This window comes from Ursus arctos, unplaced genomic scaffold (genome assembly GCF_023065955.2).
Source record: "Ursus arctos isolate Adak ecotype North America unplaced genomic scaffold, UrsArc2.0 scaffold_17, whole genome shotgun sequence".
NCBI lineage: Eukaryota > Metazoa > Chordata > Mammalia > Carnivora > Ursidae > Ursus > Ursus arctos.
The window spans coordinates 55,178,452-55,199,162 of record NW_026622841.1 but is presented as its reverse complement, the minus strand read 5'-3'; the positions used below and the strand labels follow the sequence as shown (position 1 = coordinate 55,199,162).

General features: G+C 43.9%; 1 protein-coding gene across 6 annotated transcripts in view; it reads right to left on the bottom strand.

Annotated features, from left to right (window-relative positions):
- The window catches only part of PTPRM (protein tyrosine phosphatase receptor type M), a 742,830-nt gene that overhangs the window by 87,965 nt on the left and 634,154 nt on the right, over nucleotides 1-20,711 (bottom strand). For all 6 annotated transcript variants that reach the window (XM_044382848.3, XM_026496000.4, XM_048218445.2 and 3 more), the window contains one exon: nucleotides 9,782-9,869. In XM_044382848.3, the coding sequence (XP_044238783.1) occupies nucleotides 9,782-9,869 (88 nt within the window). The remainder of the gene's footprint in view (nucleotides 1-9,781; nucleotides 9,870-20,711) is intronic.

The following is a 20,711-nucleotide window of genomic DNA, read 5'->3' as shown; positions in this document are numbered from 1 at the left end:
TTTTCCTTAATGTGTATGAATTGATTTTATAATTGGGGAAAAAAGATACTCATGTAGCCATGGATGACTGGAATATGATCAAAATCCAACAAATGTTTATATTATAATCACAACTCAATGTTAGCCCAACAAAAAGGATAACAAAGTGAGATTTTGAGAAAATCTATATAAAGGCCTTCTTGCTGTTCCTCTCATTCCTTTCAAAAAAGCCTTTACTATAAGAAATAGGGCAAAAATAATACAAGAAACAGGCACATAAAGACCTGGTATAAAGCATAACAAACCATTGCTTACTACTGAAAAATTATGATCTGCTGGTGTTTCTCCCCATGTACGTATACTTATGTATGCATGTGTGTGTGTGTTTATGTATGAATGGATGTGGGTATTTATGTGTGCGCATGTGTTTATTTATGGATGTGTAAATGCTCACATTTACGCATGTGTGCATTCACACACTAGCGGTGGGGTATCTAGACATTTAAAGCAGGTCTCTATGTTTCACTCTAAGTCTCTAAAAAGGGATAATTATACCCTTTTTGTCACGTAACATTATATTTGAAAAACCTCTAAGTAGCTTCAAATATTTTAACATTTTCATTTTAAACACGATGGATATGGGTAATAGCCTTGCAATTCACTTGTATGTGATTAGATATTACTACGGTGGTAGAAGGGGAGTGTGTCATTGATAATATTTCACCTCCAACCAGTTCTCTCTTTCTGCTAAATATTGATGACATATTTAAGGTAATTTGGAATTACAATGATCTAAGTAACATTTGCCCTCTGAGAGGAGACTCAAAATTAATTTTAATTACAACTGATTTCTGCAAATAATGGCTTTGCTTCTCCTGTGGTTACATACTTGCCAAGCACTAGTGCTGCACTGGTTTCAAGGTACAAGATGCAAAAGAGACAAGTGAAAGGATGGAAAGTGCTCAGTGGTCTATCCCTGCGTGGCCAGCCTGGTGCTTGTGCCCACCTGGATGCTCAGGCCATGCTGCTTCTGAGCACCAAGCAAATAAGGAACCTTCGAGTTTAGTGGTAGGAGGCTCCATGTTAATCTTTGCTCTGCTGCTGGTTTTATGTGTTCCTTAGTCTTGCTGTGTTTATTGCTTACACCTAGACCCTCAATTAGAGACACTGCCTCTTTAATCTTCAGTGTCCTGGCAGGACCCGACTCTTATTTTGCCTAATTCTTCGAGATTTTTTTTTTCTGCCTTCCTAAACATGCTGTGTTGATTTGTTTCTCACTTATTTTCATCCATCTGATTTTTAACACAAAAGTTCTCCCTGCCAGCCCATACTTACCCAACCAACCCCTTGTTCCCATCAGCCTCCCTTCATCTGCCTTTATTTCTACATCAGGTCATGACACTATTGGATTCCTGAGAAACGACACTGTTGGAGGGGCTCCACTGGTAGAGAGAAGCACAGTGCTACGGAACAAAACCCTGGAAGAGTGGTCTTCAGCATGAGCATTGAGATTGGGTCACGGATTCAAAGAATCAGGTGGGACAGACTGGGTCAAAGGTTTCGCTCCCCTGTTAGATACCTCACTATTAGCTGGGAAAATGGAGCAGGAGGGCATGGGTAACAATGAGGATGAAAACCAAAGCTCAGAAGGGACCCTCTTCTCTTCCCCTTCATAATGTTGTCTCTCCTCCAGTCATGTCCTCACTCACTGCCTCCTCACCCCCTGCCTAGTCCATTCAAAGCACCATTTGCTAATTTCATAAATAATTTTCACGTTGTTACATCAGAGTCTTGATTGCACTAGATCCTTCAGCAAGATACTATTGATACCCTCTCTTCTCCTTGAGACAATGCTCCTGTGTACACATTAGGCAGTACTGCCTCAGTATTTGCCATTACTGAAGCCCCTCCAGGCTGGGTCCCGGGGGGCTCCGGATCCCCTCCACGCTTCCTCCACAGATAATCTTATGCCAAAGGTTTCAACTACCATTCTATGCTCCAAGATTCACCGGTTTATATTTGGGCCCAGATCCCTCCTCTTTGGATTTCAGAGCAGTCAATATAACCTCTTACTGGACATCTCATTTGAATGTTTCACAGGCATCTCGTTGTGTCCCCAGATTCAGTTCATAAGCTTTTTCTGCTACTGTCAACATCACGCCTATCCCTGAGCTCCCTGCCAAATCTGGTTCCCTTTCAGTGCTACCCATTAGAGTAAATGTCCCGTTCTTCCAGCTCTCTATCCGCTCACCGTCCATGCACCACGCATCCATCCTCCTATGAGTCAGAAATATGGAAGCATCTCTGACTCCTGTTTTCCTTACCCCACATCCAATCCATTCGATCTGATCAGTTACTTCTCTTAAATCTATTTCTCTTCTTTCTAGTCCACATTATCTTTGCTTTTCGCTTGGTCAACTGAAAGAATCTCTTAACTAGCGTCCCATTCCAATTCATTTTTCATTTTGCAGTCAGATCAAATTTTCCAAATTCTAATTTGATGAACAACCCCCACCCCTCTCCTCAAAAAACTCCTTGATGAGGTTTCCTTTTGTTTTTCTAATGAACACTAAAATCCTTAATCTTCCCCAGAAGGCCCTGCAGGTCTGGCTTCCACTTACCGTCCCCTCCCCCTCTGCTGGCCTACCCCTCCTTCTCAGCTCCTGCTACCTGGCCTTCCTGGAGTTCCTCAGACTCAGGGGGTTCTCTCCTGTGAAGGGTGTGCTCACGTGACGCACCCCCAGTCTGCAGCACCCCTTTCCTCTACCCCTTGACTCAGTCGTCTTCCATTTCACATCCCCAGGGAAGCCTTTCCACACCGCCTGAAGAAGTCAATCCCCACATTATAGAGTCTCACCATACCACATACCTCTTCTTTGTGGCCCTTAACTTTATTTCATATATTTCAGTAATCATTTAATTCCTTTGTATAATCATTTAAGTCTCCCCTTCCCTGCCCCTTCCCTGGAAAATATCAGGGGCTGTGTCCACTTTGGGCTACCACGGTCACCCCAGTTTTTCACATTTCCACCTCTGCCCTTGCTCACCCTCATCCTGCTCCCATGACGCTGGTCTCCTTGCTGTCCTGGGCACCACGCTGGGGCAGGCCTGCCCCCTGAGGGCCTCTGCCTGGATCTGGCTCCCTTCCTCACCTGTGTCAGGCCTAGGCTTGCATCTGGTCCTCTCAGGGAGGCTTTCTTGACCACAACTTAAAAACTCCAACCTCTGCCCCACGCGTCTCCTTGCCCTGCTCCATTTTCCCTGTTACACGTCTCCCTTTCTAATAAGATATATTATAGTTTACTTAGTGACTTTTTCTGTTGCCACCATAAGAATGTCAAGTACTATACAGGTCAAGAATTTTGTTCTGTTCCCCATTCTGTCTCTGACACCTAGGATAGTGCCTGGCATGTAATAAGCACTCAATAATATCAGTTGAAAGAATTCCTTTAGCTTGGCACAGAGCGTGGCACATGGCAGACCAGTACATCTTTGTTGAATGGACCATAGAAAGAGGGGAGGGAGCCTGGGAGGGCCTGCAGATTTCTGGCTCCTTATCTTCAACTGCCAGCCCCCAGAAAAGAGGACCCCAGGCTCAAAGGGGTTCCCGTTAGCCAGGAGATTTGGTGTGTATCTTAAGCTCAAAGTTAATTATAATTAGGAACCACTGAGAAAATCAGGAGGGCTGTTTTTGTGGTGTGGTGAAGGGGGGTATTTGTTTATATTTGGAAAGGACTAGCTCAGCAAATTTATAATGTAAATAAGGGAAAAGTTTTACTTACTTAAGAGCAAAAGCCAATAAGCAGTTTTTAAGCACCATTAAAACCATTTTATATGCAAACGATGCTGCAGAACAATGAATGTGATCATTACCAACGCTTCTCCTGTTCTCTGAAAAGCACTAAGGAGAATTTCGAAGATACGAAGATACTACGCTGATGGAAATCCCCAGCTCCTCCTCCTGGTTGGTGGTCTTTCCTGAGGCCTAGGTGCTATGAAGTAGGCATCTCAGGCAGCATAACCAACTTTTCTACAATTACATCATTTTTTAGGCGGGGGGAGACGGTTATACGCTTCCCCATGCCCATTAAGAAACTGATATGGGTGCGTACATAAGCGGGATTTGGAGAAGTATTTTTATTCTTTTTATCTCAAATCCTTCCGTAACTCTAACAATACTGAAGATTTATTTTCACTGCTGTAAGTAAAGGCACATAAGGAGTCTCACACGAAGCAGCTCCTGAATGAAGTGATTTGTCAGAACAACCTGGGGTGCTCACACCCACCTGGGGCGCTCACACCCACTTGGGGCGCTCACACCCACTTGGGGCCCTCACACCCACTTGGGGCGCTCACACCCACTTGGGGCCGATGCCTAGGATTGCAAGGCTGACTCTGAGGCTGGGCAAGGGCCGGCCCAGGGCAGGTCTGGGATTCAAGGTAACGGCGGTGGTGTTTCTGCAGCCCCTGAGTAGTATCAAACTCACCCTACTTAGCTGGGGTGGACTGTGGTGCTATCTGAGGATTTGGATACCCTACTTAAAAGGCATTAATAATTGTCTGGAGGAGGCCTAAGTGACTGCTATCTCAGGATATGCTAGCGTAGGGCCTTGTACAGAATTACATAAATAATCCCAGACAGTTCTAGAGGGGTTTCCGAAAACAACAGAAAACTAGATGAAAAGATTATGATTTGCCACAATGCGGAGGAACCTCGGAGGCATCATGCTAAGTGAAGTAAGCTGGACACAGAAAGAAAAAACCTGCATGATTTCACTTATATGTGGAATCTAAAACAGTGGGATCCAGAGAAGCAGAGTAGAATGGGGAGATGTTGGCCAAAGGATACAAAGTTGCAATTATGTGGGATGAATAAGTCTAGAGAGCTCATGGTCAGTATGAGGACTGTAGTTAACAATCCTATATTAAGTACTAAAAATACGCCGAGAGAGTGGATTTCAGGGGCTCTCACTGCACACTCACAAATGGCAACTAATGAGATCTGTTAACTAGCTTGATTACAGTAATCATTTGACATGTATCTGTACGTGAAATCATCATGTGAGCACAGCCGAACAGAACAGACTTGTCCAATCGCTATGTGATACACCTGAAACTAACACTGTGTGTCAGCTATGCTTCAATACAAAGTAGAACAGAATAATTATGATACATAAAAAAATACATGGAAAAAAGCAAAAGATTAACACGTGTGCACGGGAAAAGGTTTCCAGATGCCACAGCAACCGAGAAGGAAGAATAGAAGACTGGATGAGATGTAGCTGGGGCACAGAAGTCTCTTTTTGATGTTGTCTTTAGAAAAGCACAAGAACAAACAATGCAACTTGATGAAGAAACACTGAAAGACAGAGAGGGAACAGGAGGGAGGGCAGGTGAGAGGTAGAAAATCAGCTAGGTGACAGCCAGGCAAACCACCCAGAGATGGAGCCCAGAGACAGCCTGTCAGGAGCTCGGGTCACTGTGCACAGTCATGCTAACAATTAGGGAGCAATGTGGTGCCTGCAATTACCTACCAGCTCATCATTTGAACTTGAGGCTTCCAAATGCTGAGTTTAAAAAAGTTTTTAGGGACGCCTGGGTGGCTCAGTCAGTTAAGCGTCTGCCTTCAGCTCAGATCATGTTCCCAGGGTCCTGGGATGGAGCCCCCATCAGCTCCCTGCTCAGCAGGGAGTCTGCTTCTCCCTCTCCCTCTGCCTGCCGCTCCCCCTGCTTGTGCTCTCTCTCTTTCAATCTGACAAATAAATGAATTAAAAAAAAAGTTTTTAAATGACCTACAAATCCACTAAACTAAAGGATAAAGAGCAACACAGGAGTAATGAGAAGAAAAAATGTGATTTTTTTTTCAGCTAACGATCAGTGTTCTTTTTATGTGGCATTTGTTTCCATAACAGGTGAAACTCAGGAAACTGACATAGAGAATGATCATGACTTACCCAAGGTCACTTGGTTAGTATATGGTGGGGCCAAGACCCCAACTGCGTCTTCTAGCTCCAAATCCTGTGTTCTTCTCTTTTGTCCAACAGGTCTTTTCTCATTAGTCCACCCCTCACTCATGTACCCTTCTCCTACCAGTTCATGTGTCTTGGTCTGCTTTGGCCCCTGGATGTAAAGTCATGGAACATTCAGTGCCTACACACAGGGGTTTAAAATCGTCCGTCCTAAGTGCAGGGTCTTGAGGGCTGAAGATGATGATGGTGGTGGTAGAAGTGAGCCCTGGGTGGTAGAAATGAAGTTGTCCCAGCGGGAGCTGTTCTTCACTACACCATGAGTCAGCACCCGCATCTATGCTTTGAACTGAGACTGGCCAGCCTGCAAAGCTAAAGTATTTATTATCTGCCCTTTTTCAGAAAGAGTCTGCCAAGCCCTGCCCTGGATGGTAATGGCTGGGAGGGCAGTGCCCGATTATGTTTAATCATTCTTCTGTAACAGTGCCTAGAGTATTGTCCGGCAAATAGTACGTGATGAGGAAATATTTGTTGAATGAAGGGATAAATTATTTCGTCTATTTGAGCACACACTCTCAGCCCAGCCTGAGGAGAAACCAGGTAGAGGAATGATATCCAAATGTTTCTATGGAAAACAGAGGCACACCCAATATCCAGAAGCTCAAGGTAGAGACAAGGTGGGTGGGGCTTCTGGAGGCTGAACAGAACTTTATAGGAGAGAATCCATCTGGAATGCCATGGAGAGCCTACAGACCTTTCACAGAAAAGAAGCAATCAATGTAGGCCATTCTCGTGTTTGCCTGGAGGGGCCGTACCTCTACTTGGGTCTATAAAAACAAACTTTCCCAAATAATTAAATTAGAAAAAATATGTTTTATATCACAAAAGGACGACTACCTCCTCGTGTGATCACAGGCAGGTCATTTTTGTCTCACCATGCTTCAACTTGAAGACGAGAACAGTACTTAGTAGAATTAAAATATTTTATATTTGTATAGAATTTGTGCCTTATCAATGTCTTCCCAAAAAAAGGCAGTATAAATGTTTATTTCAATCATGTTGGGAGGTAGGTTAGACCATGCTGATCTTTGGTTCTGTTTCTCTTCCTACCCTATGTTCCAAAGTGCTGACCAGTGCCGTCCAGCCAGTGGTCCCCTAGGCCAGACCAGGCAGGATATAGGCGGTCCTGTCGCCTATTGCCTTTCCCACCCCCGGATCATTATTAAATGTCCTCTGACATCCTGTTCCCCTCAGCACCCATTCTCAGCTAGCAATTAATGACAATATTCTAACAACTAATCCGTACATAAGACCCTGCCCCCACTATCCTTCTTAGAAAATTGACGACCAAAGTCGTCAACAAGGAGCTTCTGCAGGAGACTGAGCAGTGGCAGTTCCAGAACTGCTCTACAGGGGTCTGCAGGGGTTAGAGGAAGGGGGGAGGGCCCTACGGGAAGGGGGGAGCTGCCTCTTGTCACCTACACCGGCTCCTGCAGACCATGACGCGAAGGGAGAAAAGTTCAGGCGTGGTAGCAAGCCGGCGGGGGCAACCGTCCAGCCGTGCACTGCACAGCGGTTATAAAAGCTGTTCCCGGGTTGGAATCCTGCCTTCACCTCTTATTAATCCTGTAACCTTTCTCTATGCCTCCGCTGCCTCACCTGTAAGACAGAAACAGTTACCTGTTGCATTACCTGTTTCACGGGAGAGAGTGAGTTAACACGTGGAACGTGCTTACAGTGGCGTCTAGCATATAGGAAGTGCTCAACAAATGCTAGCTTTTATTACTTTTTCATTCAACATTCAGCAATATCCCTCAAGTGCCCACCAAGTGCAGGGATGAACTCGGCATCAGGAAGGAGCAGGCTGAAAGTTCTACTGAGCACAGGCTGGCTGCATCGCTGAGCACACGGATAATCGCGCATTGATACTGCCTTCTGTGCCGGCAGCAGGAGGCCACATCTGGGACGTCAGGGGGACTGCAGGACCACCTGGTATGGAGGGAGGCCCAGAGCATGCTGGGAACTCCCCATTTCACCTTGTGAACGCCCCTGGAGCTTGCTGCAGTGCTGAGCGAACTCCTGGAGAGAACCCTGTAAGCCATTATGAGAAATCTGGATCCTTCTACCAGTGCAAAGCTTTAGCTGCTCCCAGAGACTATGAAGGAACTTGGAAGGATCTGTATTGGTCAACCAATTCCTCCCATGACCACTCTCCGGTGAGAAGTCAGGTTCTCCTTCCCTGAGCCCGATGGCACTGCACACACAGCTCCAGACCAGCGCTATCACCTCATGGGACCGGCGGCACAGTGCTCTGTTACCTGCCCGCTCTGCCCTGTCCTGGGGGTGGGCACATTCATCCCTGTCACCTTGGAATCCTCGCTGTGGGGCCCGGTGTCTGGTGCTCCCAAGTGTTGACTGAATCCACTGAGGGGCAATGAAGCCTGAGATCTTAGGGAAGCACCTTCTGACTAACAAGGGCTCTGACACGACCACTCGAAGCACTAAGTCAACGAACAGACAAAACACGAAGCCAGCACTTGTGCCTGCAACACCAGTGGTTGGGACTTAGGAGCGGCCAGAGGGAGAACCGGGCGTGCTCATGTGCAGTCAGGACAGTTCATTCCTGCTATGTGTAAACCATGCCCCCCCTTTTCACAATAAAACACACTGTCCATCTGCACCGTCCCACAGTGGGAGCCACTAGTCTCATGTATCTATTTAAATCCAAAGTAATTAAAGTCAAATACAATTTAAATCTCGGTTCCTCGGTGGCACCAGCCACGTTTCAAGTACTCATGGGGCGTGTGGCTACTGTTTTGGGTAACGTCGACACAGGACACTTCTACAATCACAGAAACTTCTCTCGGGCAGTCTCTCCTGTCCTTCCAAGAAATGTTAACTCAGACAAATAAAATTTCACTGCACTTTCACAATCAATAAAGCTAATACATTGTTCCCTGGACTACCCAAACGTTTCTAGTTTGTTCTCTCAATAGCAGTAAGACACTAGGAGCTACAAGCTCTCCAGCTCTAGTCCCACATCGTTGGCTTGTTTGCTTGTTTGTCTCAATTTATGTATCTTCAGAAATAGTATGAATTCTGTCAGTACCCGTCAGTACCTTGGGGCAGTCCCGTGTGACTTGGAGCAGTTTCATGCAGGGGATGGATGGCTCCAGCCCCGGGAGAAGGAGGCTCATTAATCTACCACGCGTCTCAGCATCGTTACGGAACATTAATGAGGTTGGGCTCGATTTAAAACCGTCCAAGGCATTATGGATTGGTAACATTCAGCTTCACAGGAACTGGGAATTTCTGAGATATAATCCTCACTCTTTTGCTAATGAGTGTTGTGATATGGGGACTATCATTTAACTTCTGAGTTTCAGTTTCCTGTCCTTAAAACGGGGCTATTACTGACCTACCTAACCCGAGTGTCTGGAGGATTAATGAGTTAATGCTTGCTGAGAACTCTGAGCTCCTTGCATTAAGGCATGTTGCACATCATTATTTCTACTCATTCTCATGTAGCAGCTGGGAAACATTAGGACTATTATGTTTACTCCTAAAATGCATCTTCTTTCTCAGCATTTTAGCATTACCTATGTTACCCAAACCTTAAATCTGTAAGTAAAACTAGCCCCACAGTGAGACACATTGACATAGTGGGGGTATTTAGGTAGTTTTTCCCTTCTTTAACACGAGCATAACACCAGCTTTTCCAGAAGGACGAAGGCGGTAATTGCACTGTAAATTCTCACCGCGTGAGGCTGGTGGTCAATCTTAGCAGATGCGAGAAGAAAGTCATACCACAGCACAATTACACTGTCAACACTTACAGGCAATGATATTCCCATATCTGTTCTTCATTCTGTTTTCATCTTTCTTAGCGGAGTCCCATGGTGCAGACTGCCCTTCAAAGAAGCTCTGGAAGAAAGAGAAAAGTGACACAAAGAATGACAATTTGGTGCTGTAAACACGGGATCTTAACGATGGAGGCTGTTTTGAAGAAGTGCACGGCAAGGGTCAAGAAAGGAAAAGGACGTTCACAGGAATGAGAGGACGGATTAAATACCTTGCTTTGCTTTTGGTTTTCCTTTACTTAATACATTACACACACAGATGGGGGGCTGAAGAGTGAACCCATCATTTATTGTACAATCCATTAAAATGGTGGTGTTCACTCTATCCTACTTTAGTTTGAGACAGAAAAAATGAATATTTCTCTCAATTTCTTAATTACATTACCATTTTTCATTACTCTTTTAAGAGATACAAAGATTTCATTTTTCTTCCCAATTGCTAACTGAAAGAAGGTGATTTTTGGTTGAAATTGTGAAGGTAGGGAAGCTATGACTTCATGCCTTCAAGGCTAAAATCCTGTAATAAATTCTGCCAGAGTTTTCTATTCACGTCTAATGGAGCTTAGATGTCCATTTATTTAAGGATTTGGCATTATTAGGCCCAGGATTTTTAATCTTCATGTTATTAGTCAGATATATATTTTTTTCTGTTCAAGTTATAATGAAAATGTCCTTTGGTATCAGGTCACAGGTGAAAACAAAATCTGGGACTTTTATTTCCACTTTAAGTCACATTGCCTTTTATCCTTGTGTAGCCAAGTACATAAAAGGTCAGGGGAAGAAGGATGGAAGCAAGAAGCAGTTAGTCAGACTGACTTCTTGTCTTTGCCACGGCTACTCTTGTACTTCTTGGTACCAACTGGGAAAGAAGACGAGAGGAGGAGGAAGTAGACATCAAGGCCGAGCTGATGAAGACAGTACCATTCTGAGATGCTTTAGATCAGAGAATGTGGTATCAGGAACTCACACCCTCAAAAACACCCAGGATGGCTTTTCAAGTTCTTTTCAACTGAAGCCTGTAATTTCTGTCTCTTTTATAGTGTTTGGCCATCTTGGCCATTTCCAACCATTACCAATATTCAGTGATTAGTCTGTGGTTCAACCCATTTATTATCTCCTTCTACGAGTCCAGTTCCGGCTCATTGGCTAAACTGCATGACTCTTGCTGTGGGGGGTAGGATACACCCACTCTCAGACCCCACGAGACAGCCTCGCCATTGGCATCCCGCACAGGACCTGACCATGCCACGGATGGTGCTCAGCTCATTCTAGTGTTTCTGCCACCAGCTCAGAAACTCCGTAAGACTTTACAGGGACTGTGTGGTTGTCATTGTTGTCTGTGTAGAGCTGATGCCTCGTGGTAGGAATCCAATAATTCGTTATGAAGTGAAAGAGCGATTGCAGTGTTTGCTGATGGTCTCAAGATAAAGCTTTACTCGCACAGTTGAAGTGCGTGAGGGGCTCAAATGCTTGGAAAATCTGCCTACGTACAGTTTGTGAAGTCCATGCCTTTTCCGTGACCTGATGCGTATTGATCCTGCTGTGACCGTATAGCTCAGCGCCCATCAGAGCATGGCTGGAAGAGAGCCCTGTCCCAGCGCTGCACTGCGGGGACCAGTCTCCGCATGCAACAAAGCAGCAGGAGGACCCCCCACGTTATGACACGCAAGAGAGAAGAAATCACACTATGAACATAAGTGTTACAGTTTTAAATTGCCTGTCTTAACTTCAGGTACCTTAGTCATGATCACCCTTGACACCTTATTGCCATACTAGTTTTTACATTATATTTATCATTTTGAGAAACACGGCGGCAGACCAGGATCAGCTGAACTATATACCTATAGCTCTATTAATAGAGTCACACCGTATGTTGCTAACTGAAGGGTAAATACTGCAGGATGCAGGTCAAATACAAGGAAAAAAACATTTTCAGGTTATTAATACATTAAGTCAATAGAAACACTAGCAGTAAAAATCACTAGCTAATTCCCTCAAAAGCAAGACCATATATGATAAAGGATTTATTCAGACATGTAACTTCTATTCTGCTATGAAATACGCATTTAAAAATAGCTTCAGGGCTTTTAGAGTCATACTCTTTTTCTGAATAGTGTCTTTGTTACTCTGTGAATGACAATTATTTTACAGTTGAGTAATAACTATTATCTGACGGCCCTCATAACAATTTAATTCTACTTTGAGTGTGTCGTGATGTAATTGCCAATTTCAATTCCCTCTGCCTTTTCCACCCATTTAAAAGTTCTCAGGTTTTGTTTTTTCGTAGGAAGATGAAGAAGGGAACAGCCTCTGTGAGGGGCCTTGAAGTCTTTCAGGAGAATCTATGGAATCCACGGGTGAACATTATCACAGTGTGTGTGTGTGTGAGTGTGTGCCTGTGTGTGTGTGTTTGTGAGAGAGAGAAAGAGAGGAAGGAGAGTATCAACAGTGGACTGGGGGAGAGGCACTTGTACAACTAGTAAAGATAACGTTCCCAGGTCACCTGAGGCAAAGCCATACGAACCCCCTCCCTCTCCCACAAGAAGATGCTCTCCTGTGGGGAATGGTATGCACATCACAGCTGTTTCTTTAGCATCTGTGACAACCTCAGGCCTTCTGATACGACAGCCCTTGTTTCAACTTATTTGTATTTATTTATTTACTTAAAATGTTTATTTTGGGGGGCGCCTGGGTAGCGCAGTCGTTAGGTGTCTGCCTTCAGCTCAGAGCGTGATCCCGGCGTTCCGGGATCGAGTCCCACATCAGGCTCCTCCGCTGGGAGCCTGCTTCCTCTCCCACTCCCCCTGCTGTGTTCCCTCTCTTGCTGGCTGTCTATCTCTGTCAAATAAATAAATAAAAAATCTTTAAAAAAAATAAAATGTTTATTTTTTAAGATTTATTGATTTATTTTTAGAGAGAGGAAGAGAGAGAAAGAGTGGGGGGCTCCGGCAGACTCCCCACTGAGCACGGAGCCTGACCCAGGGCTCCATCTCACAACCCTGAGATCACGACCTGATTAGAAACCAAGAGCAAATCACTCAACCTACTGAGCTCCCCAGGTGCCCCGTGATAGCCCTTGCTTTTATGAATAGTTATTTTAATCTCGTTGTTCTCTTAATCTCATTGTTCTCATGTAACTGGTGGCCAGGAAACAGACAGAAACCAACAATGAAATGATAACCCTCACGTTTGAGCAGGGCACGTAGCTCAGGGCATGTTTTCATAAGGTGGGGCTCACGTGCTCTCCAACGCCAAGCACTTGCTAAGGTGCACGTACTAAGTGTTTGCAGAATGAACAAGTCCACTGTCCCAACCAAAGCTCATGAGAGTGGTCAGGCACGGAGATGCCTCCCTGCTCTAAAAGCTGAGGGACATGAGATGTAGAAGGAACACCACCAACTCATAACACATTGGCCTGGGTCAGACCTCAATGTTTTTTGACTCTTAATCCACTTCTCTTTTGGTACTACCCCTCCCCTGACAAAGACTTCCAAGGGGGAAACGGTGTTACACCTACTTAAATACACGTGACCAACAGTTGCTTTCCACACCTGATCACATCTCCTTATCTCTAAATGAAGGTTTACAACAAGAGACTTTGAAAGAAGTCATGTAAACTTCATTTAACTGTTGATTACTTTTACAAAACAGGAAATTTTCTTATCTCATAGGATAATGGGATCATGGCAGGGAAGCAGCAGCAGGAGAGCAGAAATCGGACAGCATTCTTGCCATGAGCCTCCCCAATTCCCTATCCAGGAATTATGCGAATTACTTTTAAGTGGCAAAATGTTATTTTTTTCTTAAAAGCAAAACAAAACACAACAAAAGGAGCTGCTCCAAGAAAAAGAAGAAATGACTAGTGCCATCCATGGTTACCTGACTCCCTAGGGACACTGTGACTGGGTCTTGCATTTCCTGGAACAGTTCTGCTTCCAGTTATATAGCCAATCTCCTTCTGAATACATTTGCAATTATTAGAACCACATGTCCTTATCTTTGGCTTGGAAAATAAGTAATATGCCTATAGGCAGCACAGAGAGAGGAAAAGGGCTTTCTGGATTGACTAACTTGGCTTTTGTTTCCTTTTGTTACGGTGATTAGTATTATTTTTTTATTTTCTAATATAGACCCAGTTTTAAATGTTATAGGTTTTTGTTGGCATACATTGCCTGTTTAAATTTCTAGTTAGAAAATAAAACTTTATCTACAACTCTAGAGCCATTGGGCAGTCCAAGAGACTATGACATGATACATAGGCCTTCCACACTGTGAGCCCTCGCTTTCCAGGTTTAGGACTTCTATGCAAGAAAAATCCAAGGCAGGAATGCAGTCATTGAGGCTATGGAATATTGCTTCCTATCTGGTCCACAGGGAGAGCTGGCATAGACGTGTGACTCCAGAGGCAGCAGACATACTTACTTCCTCTACTCCTCATTCTCCCAAGAGACTGAGCCTTTTTTTTTTTTTTTAAGATTTTATTTATGTATTTGAGAGAGTGAGGAGCAAGAGAGAGAGAACGAGCAGGGGCAGAGGGAGAGGGAGAATCAGTCTCCCCACTGAGCAGGGAGCCCGACAGTGGGGCTCCATCCCAGGACCCTGAGATCATGACCTGAGCTGAAAGGCAGATGCTTAACTGACTGAGCCACCCAGGTGCTCCTAGACCAAGCCTTTTTGACTATCTGTGACCCACCTCCCTCTCTCTCTCTTTTTTGGCAAACCATGAGATGGACAGATAGTCCCTGATAAACCCACAGTGAAACACATCTGACTAAAATTAAGTAATTTGGCTATGCACTCATTCTATTATGTTCTATTTCACATAACTTTTGGCTTTTAAATATTTTTTCTTTTTCCAGTTTTACTGAGATATATTTGATAGACAGCACTGTATAAGTTTAAGGGCCTGAGTGACATATTTTGTGAAATGATTACTGCTGCAATGTAGTTAGCATCCATCAACTCATGTAGGCACTTAAATATTGTTTAATAAATTAAGCAAATCAACATACATTTGATGTGGTTTTCTTCTGTGGATTTTTTTTCTTTGGGCAAGGTTCTTTAGCTATCTTTTTTTTTAATCTTCAAGATAGTCAAAAGTTTTATGTGTCCATTTAAAATTACATAAATTGCCTGAATGTCTTGAGAAGAATTCTACTCTGAACCAATATTTTTGGGACATGAGCTATCACCACATACTGTGCATGGTATCTAGAGAAGGGCTGCTCCTATCAGATTTGTTGAAAGTAAAGCCAACGAGGTTTTGAATTCTCCTAGTGCTGAGAAAATAGAACTCCATTCCCTTACAAACAGAGTGATCTGAAGGGGCACCTGCACCCCAGTGTTTATAGCAGCAAGGTCCACATTAGCCAAACTATGGAAAGAGCCCAGATGTTCAACAACAGAAGAATGGATAAAGAAGACATGAGAAACACACACACACACACACACATGCACATACATGCACACACACACACACACACACACACACACACACACTGGAATATTACTCAGTCATAAAAAACCCTGAAATCTTACCATTTGCAACAACGTGAATGGAACTAGAGGGTATTACGCTAAGCGGAATAAGTCAATCCGAGAAAGACAATTATCATACGATTTCACTCATATGTGGAATTTAATTAACAAGGCAGAGGATCATAGGGAAAGAGAGGAAAAAGTAAAATGAGATGAAATCAGAAAGGGAGACAAACCATAAGAGATTCTTAACCACAGGAAACAAACTGAGGGTTGCTGGAGGGAATGGGTTAGGGGGATGAGGTAACTGGGTGATGGGCATTAAGGAGGGCACATGATGGAATGAGCACTGGGTGTTTTATGCAATTGATGAATCCCTGAATTCTACCTCTGAAACTAATAATACACCATATGTTAAAAAAAAAAAAAAAGAACTCCCTTCCTCGAAGGAGCCAGAGGATTCCTAAGCACATGCCAACATCTGGCATCTGTCTGGGGGGTTCTCTGCTTACTGCCCCTTACATTTCCCTGTGTCTGAGACAAACCTTATATTAAGTGGAAGTACAACCTTCACTCCTTCATCTCTCATCTCGTAGTTTTTGCTTGATGGTTATGAGCAGGTTCACTAAAACCACATCCAGTCAAAGCACAGGCGCGCTTTTGCAAAAGAGGTCCAATGAGAGAGAGCCAATGTGATGGGTAAGGGAAGAACGGCTAAAATCATCCTATAGCAACCAGTGACTTCATATCCTCGGGACAGCCACATAAGGACAAGCTTGGGAGACAGACGATGACAGCCCACGCTCCCAGGACACTTTTCATAAGAGGGTTTTAAAATACGATATGGACATTTAGGCAATATTTAGTGTTTAGTGCAGATTTTTAATATGCAGATACAATTTAACACACCAACGATGGACTTTTTATTATGAAAAAACATTTTATGTATTTTGGGGATTTAAGTTAATGGTCTCACTGCACCTTCTGTTAGAATTTTCATAAATATACTTATGCTTTGACTCTACTTAAAATGTAATTAAAGTGTTTCCTCTGACTACCTTAGCTCATATATACTGAGAAAAAGCAGCAAACCTGGGAACCACTCGGAAAGAGTAATAAGTCTCAGAAACAATAAAAATGAAACCAGGCAAGCTCCAGTGAATACCAATGACTTCTCCACTTTAAGATGCTGGGCTCTCCATGGGCACGAAGCAGAAGGAAATTGAACATCCCACATACAGTCATTTTTTTCTGAATGGGAAACATGTTTTTGTGATCCAATAACCTCCTCCCCCAGCCCACACACCACTATCATTTTCCACGGGATATAATTATACATCTCAGTTGCCCACCTCGAGAGAGCGTTGCTCCAAAATGATGCAGTCTGTTACAAATGCCACAGCACCTAGATATTAAAAAAGGAGCAAAAAAAAAAAAATTCCTATTCACCAGAAAAGCTGCCAGGAAGAAAGGGATGCAGGTCAAGGCTGAACATAATGTACAGTATGTTTCCAGGCAGTGCAGGGTCAAGCTTTTTTAGAAGCTTCTGAAATGGAATTTTTCCTCCCTTTCTCATATGAATAAAACTGGGCACATAAAATGACTAAAGCCATCACCCTGGAAGATGGGAGATGAACTCGCTGGGGCATGCAAAGTCTCTGAACTTTCTGTGTTTTCTGCACATACTTCTTCCGGTTCTTCCGGGTGCTGCATTTTATTGGGGCCACATGAACTATTTACTGCTATCATACTAAGGCAGCTGAAGACACCTAAAATTGCCGGATGGGCCACCGAGTGGAGTGCTGATGGGAAGGTGGCCCCAAGATCTGCCCCAGGGTGATCTTTGGTCACTGTCATTAGCCAGTGTCCTGGAGAGAGCAGCCAGAGGGAGCCTGTGATGCTTTAAGGGCAAAAGATGTGGGGGCAGGGCATAGGCCAGCATCTAGACGCACACACAGCGTGATGTCTAAATCAACGGAAATCTGAATAGGAACTCTGCTTGGTATTTTTAAAGAACGCTGCTAATCGGCCTCGGTACTTCAAATGGCCACGTTTTACTGAAACTTAGTCCAATTCCCAATTTTGCAGAATTCTTCTATTTTGCAAGACAATCCAGGCAGGCATGTGATGATCTCGGCAATAGTCATATTGTATAACATCACGTTTTCTTTTGATAATGGAATTGAGGTTTGCAGCCTGGAAATATTATATGATGTTTTCATGCCCAGAAACAGCCCCCTCCCCAACATTTGGTTGAGTTTTAGAGCATGTTTTTTATTCTAGTGAATATTACTCTGAATGAGTGACTTTTCACAGCAATGTTATATATTTCCTGTTGAAAAATATATGCTTATGGGGTTTTTAAAGATCTCTCAGGTAAGTCTCTCTTTATTCCTATTGCATAGATAAAGGAATTTAGGATCAAAGGCATGATGTGGCTTGCCTGAGATCAGGTAATCAGTGAGCAGAAACTAGGACCTGAACCCCAGACCATCTGGCTTTGAACTCTGTGCTGCTCCTTGGCCACAAAGCTGGCCGAGAACACGTGGCTTTGTGCCCACTGCACTGCACTGCGCACAGAGCATTCTGAAATCACTCTGGCCGTGGGTCATAAGCCACCAAGCATTTCTAGTCTCCACTTTTTATGGAGTAAGCCTATTTGATTACACACAGCTCTATACCATCGGCACAGAGAGTTCCCAGGGATGTGAAGCTATGTGCACTCCGGAGGGACCCTCAATCTACGGCTCTTCTTTAAATGTGCCCAATTTCAAAGTCCCTTTTCTTGCCACCTTCAGAATCACTTCAATAGTTAAGCTCCCGCTGATCATGTGACATACCCCTCAAGTGTACTGGAGCAGAAAAAAATCTGAAAAACCACTGATCAAGTGGCCAGAAAGACAAATACTCTTCAGTTGAGTGATGGAGGAAAAGTGGTGAAAATGGTAACTGGGCAGGACTGGCTCTTGCTGAACATTCCGTGCTGGGGCCAATATCCCATGGAATTATACAGACTGACGCATGGTGACGTGGTTTTAAAGGGGGGATATTTTGGCTAAGAGACACATGAAAATATGCCCAGCATGACTCATCATCAGGGAAATACAAATCAAAACCACAATGAGATACCACCTCCCATCAGTCGGGATGGCTAAAATTAACAACCTAGAGAACAGAAGTTGGTGAGGATACAGAGAAAGGGAAGCCCTCTTACACTGGTGGTGGGAATGCAAGCTGGTGTAGCCACTCTGGAAAACAGTGTGGAGGTCCCTCACAAAGTTAAAAATAGAGCTACCCTATGGCCCAGCAATCGCACTACAAGGTGTTTATCCAAAGGATACAACATAGTGATTCAAAGGGGGCACGTGCACCCCAATGTTTATAGCAGCAATGTCCACAATAGCCAAACTATGGAAAGAGCTCAAATGTCTCTCAACAGATGAATGGATAAAGAAGATATGGTATGTATGAACAATGGAATATTACTCAGCCATCAAAAAGAACGAACTCTTGCCATGTGGCTGGAACTGCAGTGTATCATGCTAAGCAAACTAAGTCAGAGGAAGACAATTAATTATCTTATGATTTCACTCACCTGTGGAATTTAAGAAACAGAACAGATGAGCATAGGGGAAGGGAAGGAAAAATAAAGTAAGGTAAAAGGGGGCCTATCTTGATGTATTTAGGGTGAGTTTTGGTCGAGCACTAATTCTAAGAGGCAGAGCATAGTTGTTTGGGGATATTCAACCCTTTTGTGGCCTGCATCCTTCTTTTCTTTGTTCCCTGGAAGAACGCTTAGCGACAAAGGTCTGTGTTCTCAGTCGTGCCCCGAGGACCCCCCGCCCATGTGAGATACTTTCTCAGGGATGGATGCCTATTCTACACACACGAGGAAGCGCACACCGACTGATGCCGCAGAGGCAGCTTCGAGTTTTGGGGAGTCCCTGGTTCCCTGGCACTTGCCCCTCAAAGTGGTTGTCAAGGGCCCACCATGATGAGGACATTTCTCAGTCTGAAACTCCAGGGCTATTTTTGCAGGTGCACTTTTCTAGATGGTCCTGAGAGGGCCTCTGCTCCTTACACACAGTGAAGACTACATGGCAGAAGGGATTTATAGCACTGTTTATATTCCACAGATAAAATTGGGTTAAAGTTTGCTTCTTTGAGATGGGCATTGCCTACCTCTTGGTCATGGGGGACATCATGAGATCAATCAATATGCAAAGATTCTGGAACTGAGACCTGGCCCTGTCCTCACTCTGTTACCCTGGTGAGTTCAAGGATGCCACAGTAATTGGATGGGGTATCAAAACAGCGATGCCAGTGAGTGCCTCTTCACAGATAGTATCAATGAGAGGACTGCTTTAGTTTAAAAGCAGGCGAAAGCAACTAATTTGACAGCTTCGAAGTTTCTCTAAATCACTCTGGCTTTGAGTCCTTTCTCCAGGACTGCCACCCACAGTTCAGAAAGAGCAATTTCCATTTCCTCTCTGATGCAGATCTTGCCAGGGTTTGAGATGTTAATACTTCTCCAGAACTGTAATTTCCTCTACCTCTGCACCTGCCTTGAAAGAGTGATTTGTCAGGGACCCTGGGCTAAAGGCGCCCAGATCTTTGGAGACGAGCAAGAGTCCCTTCTTGGAAAAAGGAATCTTTAAAACATCTAGAGAACAAATAGATGCTTCTGTAGAAATCTAGCTGCTCTTTTCTTTCCGAGACAGAAACACTGAGTTCCCCTTATTCTTGCTTGCATTATTGCAGCAGTAGCTTCCTATCTGGGAGCTTCGCCATCCGCCAGTTTATACACTTCTTCCAGAGTGAGTTTTTAAAAACACACTTGGGCACCTGGCACTCTCCTATCTGAATACCCAGCCAGGCCTCTCTACTGACAACATGGCGGTCATGAAGACTGAGAGACCCCACGTGCACAACACACCTAGTACACAGTAAGTGCTCATTCAGCGAGCTAGCAACTACTGCTCAGGTTCTAATAGTAAAGCTGCAGGCTTTGATGGCAATAAATTCTTACTGACGTTGCTGCCATTTTTGTTACTGTCACCTTGACAATAATCCTTTTCATTTTTTTCCTCTAGTGGGTCTACATTTTTCCTCTGCTGAGTCTATAAAGTATGTAGAAGCAGGGTGATTATTGTTTTGTTCTTGCCCCTCTCTGGAAAAATCAAACATCCTTTCCATGGTGTTTCTTGGAAAGTGGGGAGTTTTAAAATGTCCTCACCTCAGAAATCACAGCACATCGACTCATCAAATGTGACTAAAAATCTAAGGATACATTTTTAGACATGACAGGCTTGGAAATGAATAAGCGTAATAGAAAAGGAAATTTTAATGAGAGGTTTGTGGCTCTCTTTTTGACATCTATTAATTTATAAAATCTATCAGCACAATTCCCAGGCTCTTCCTGCAGTAC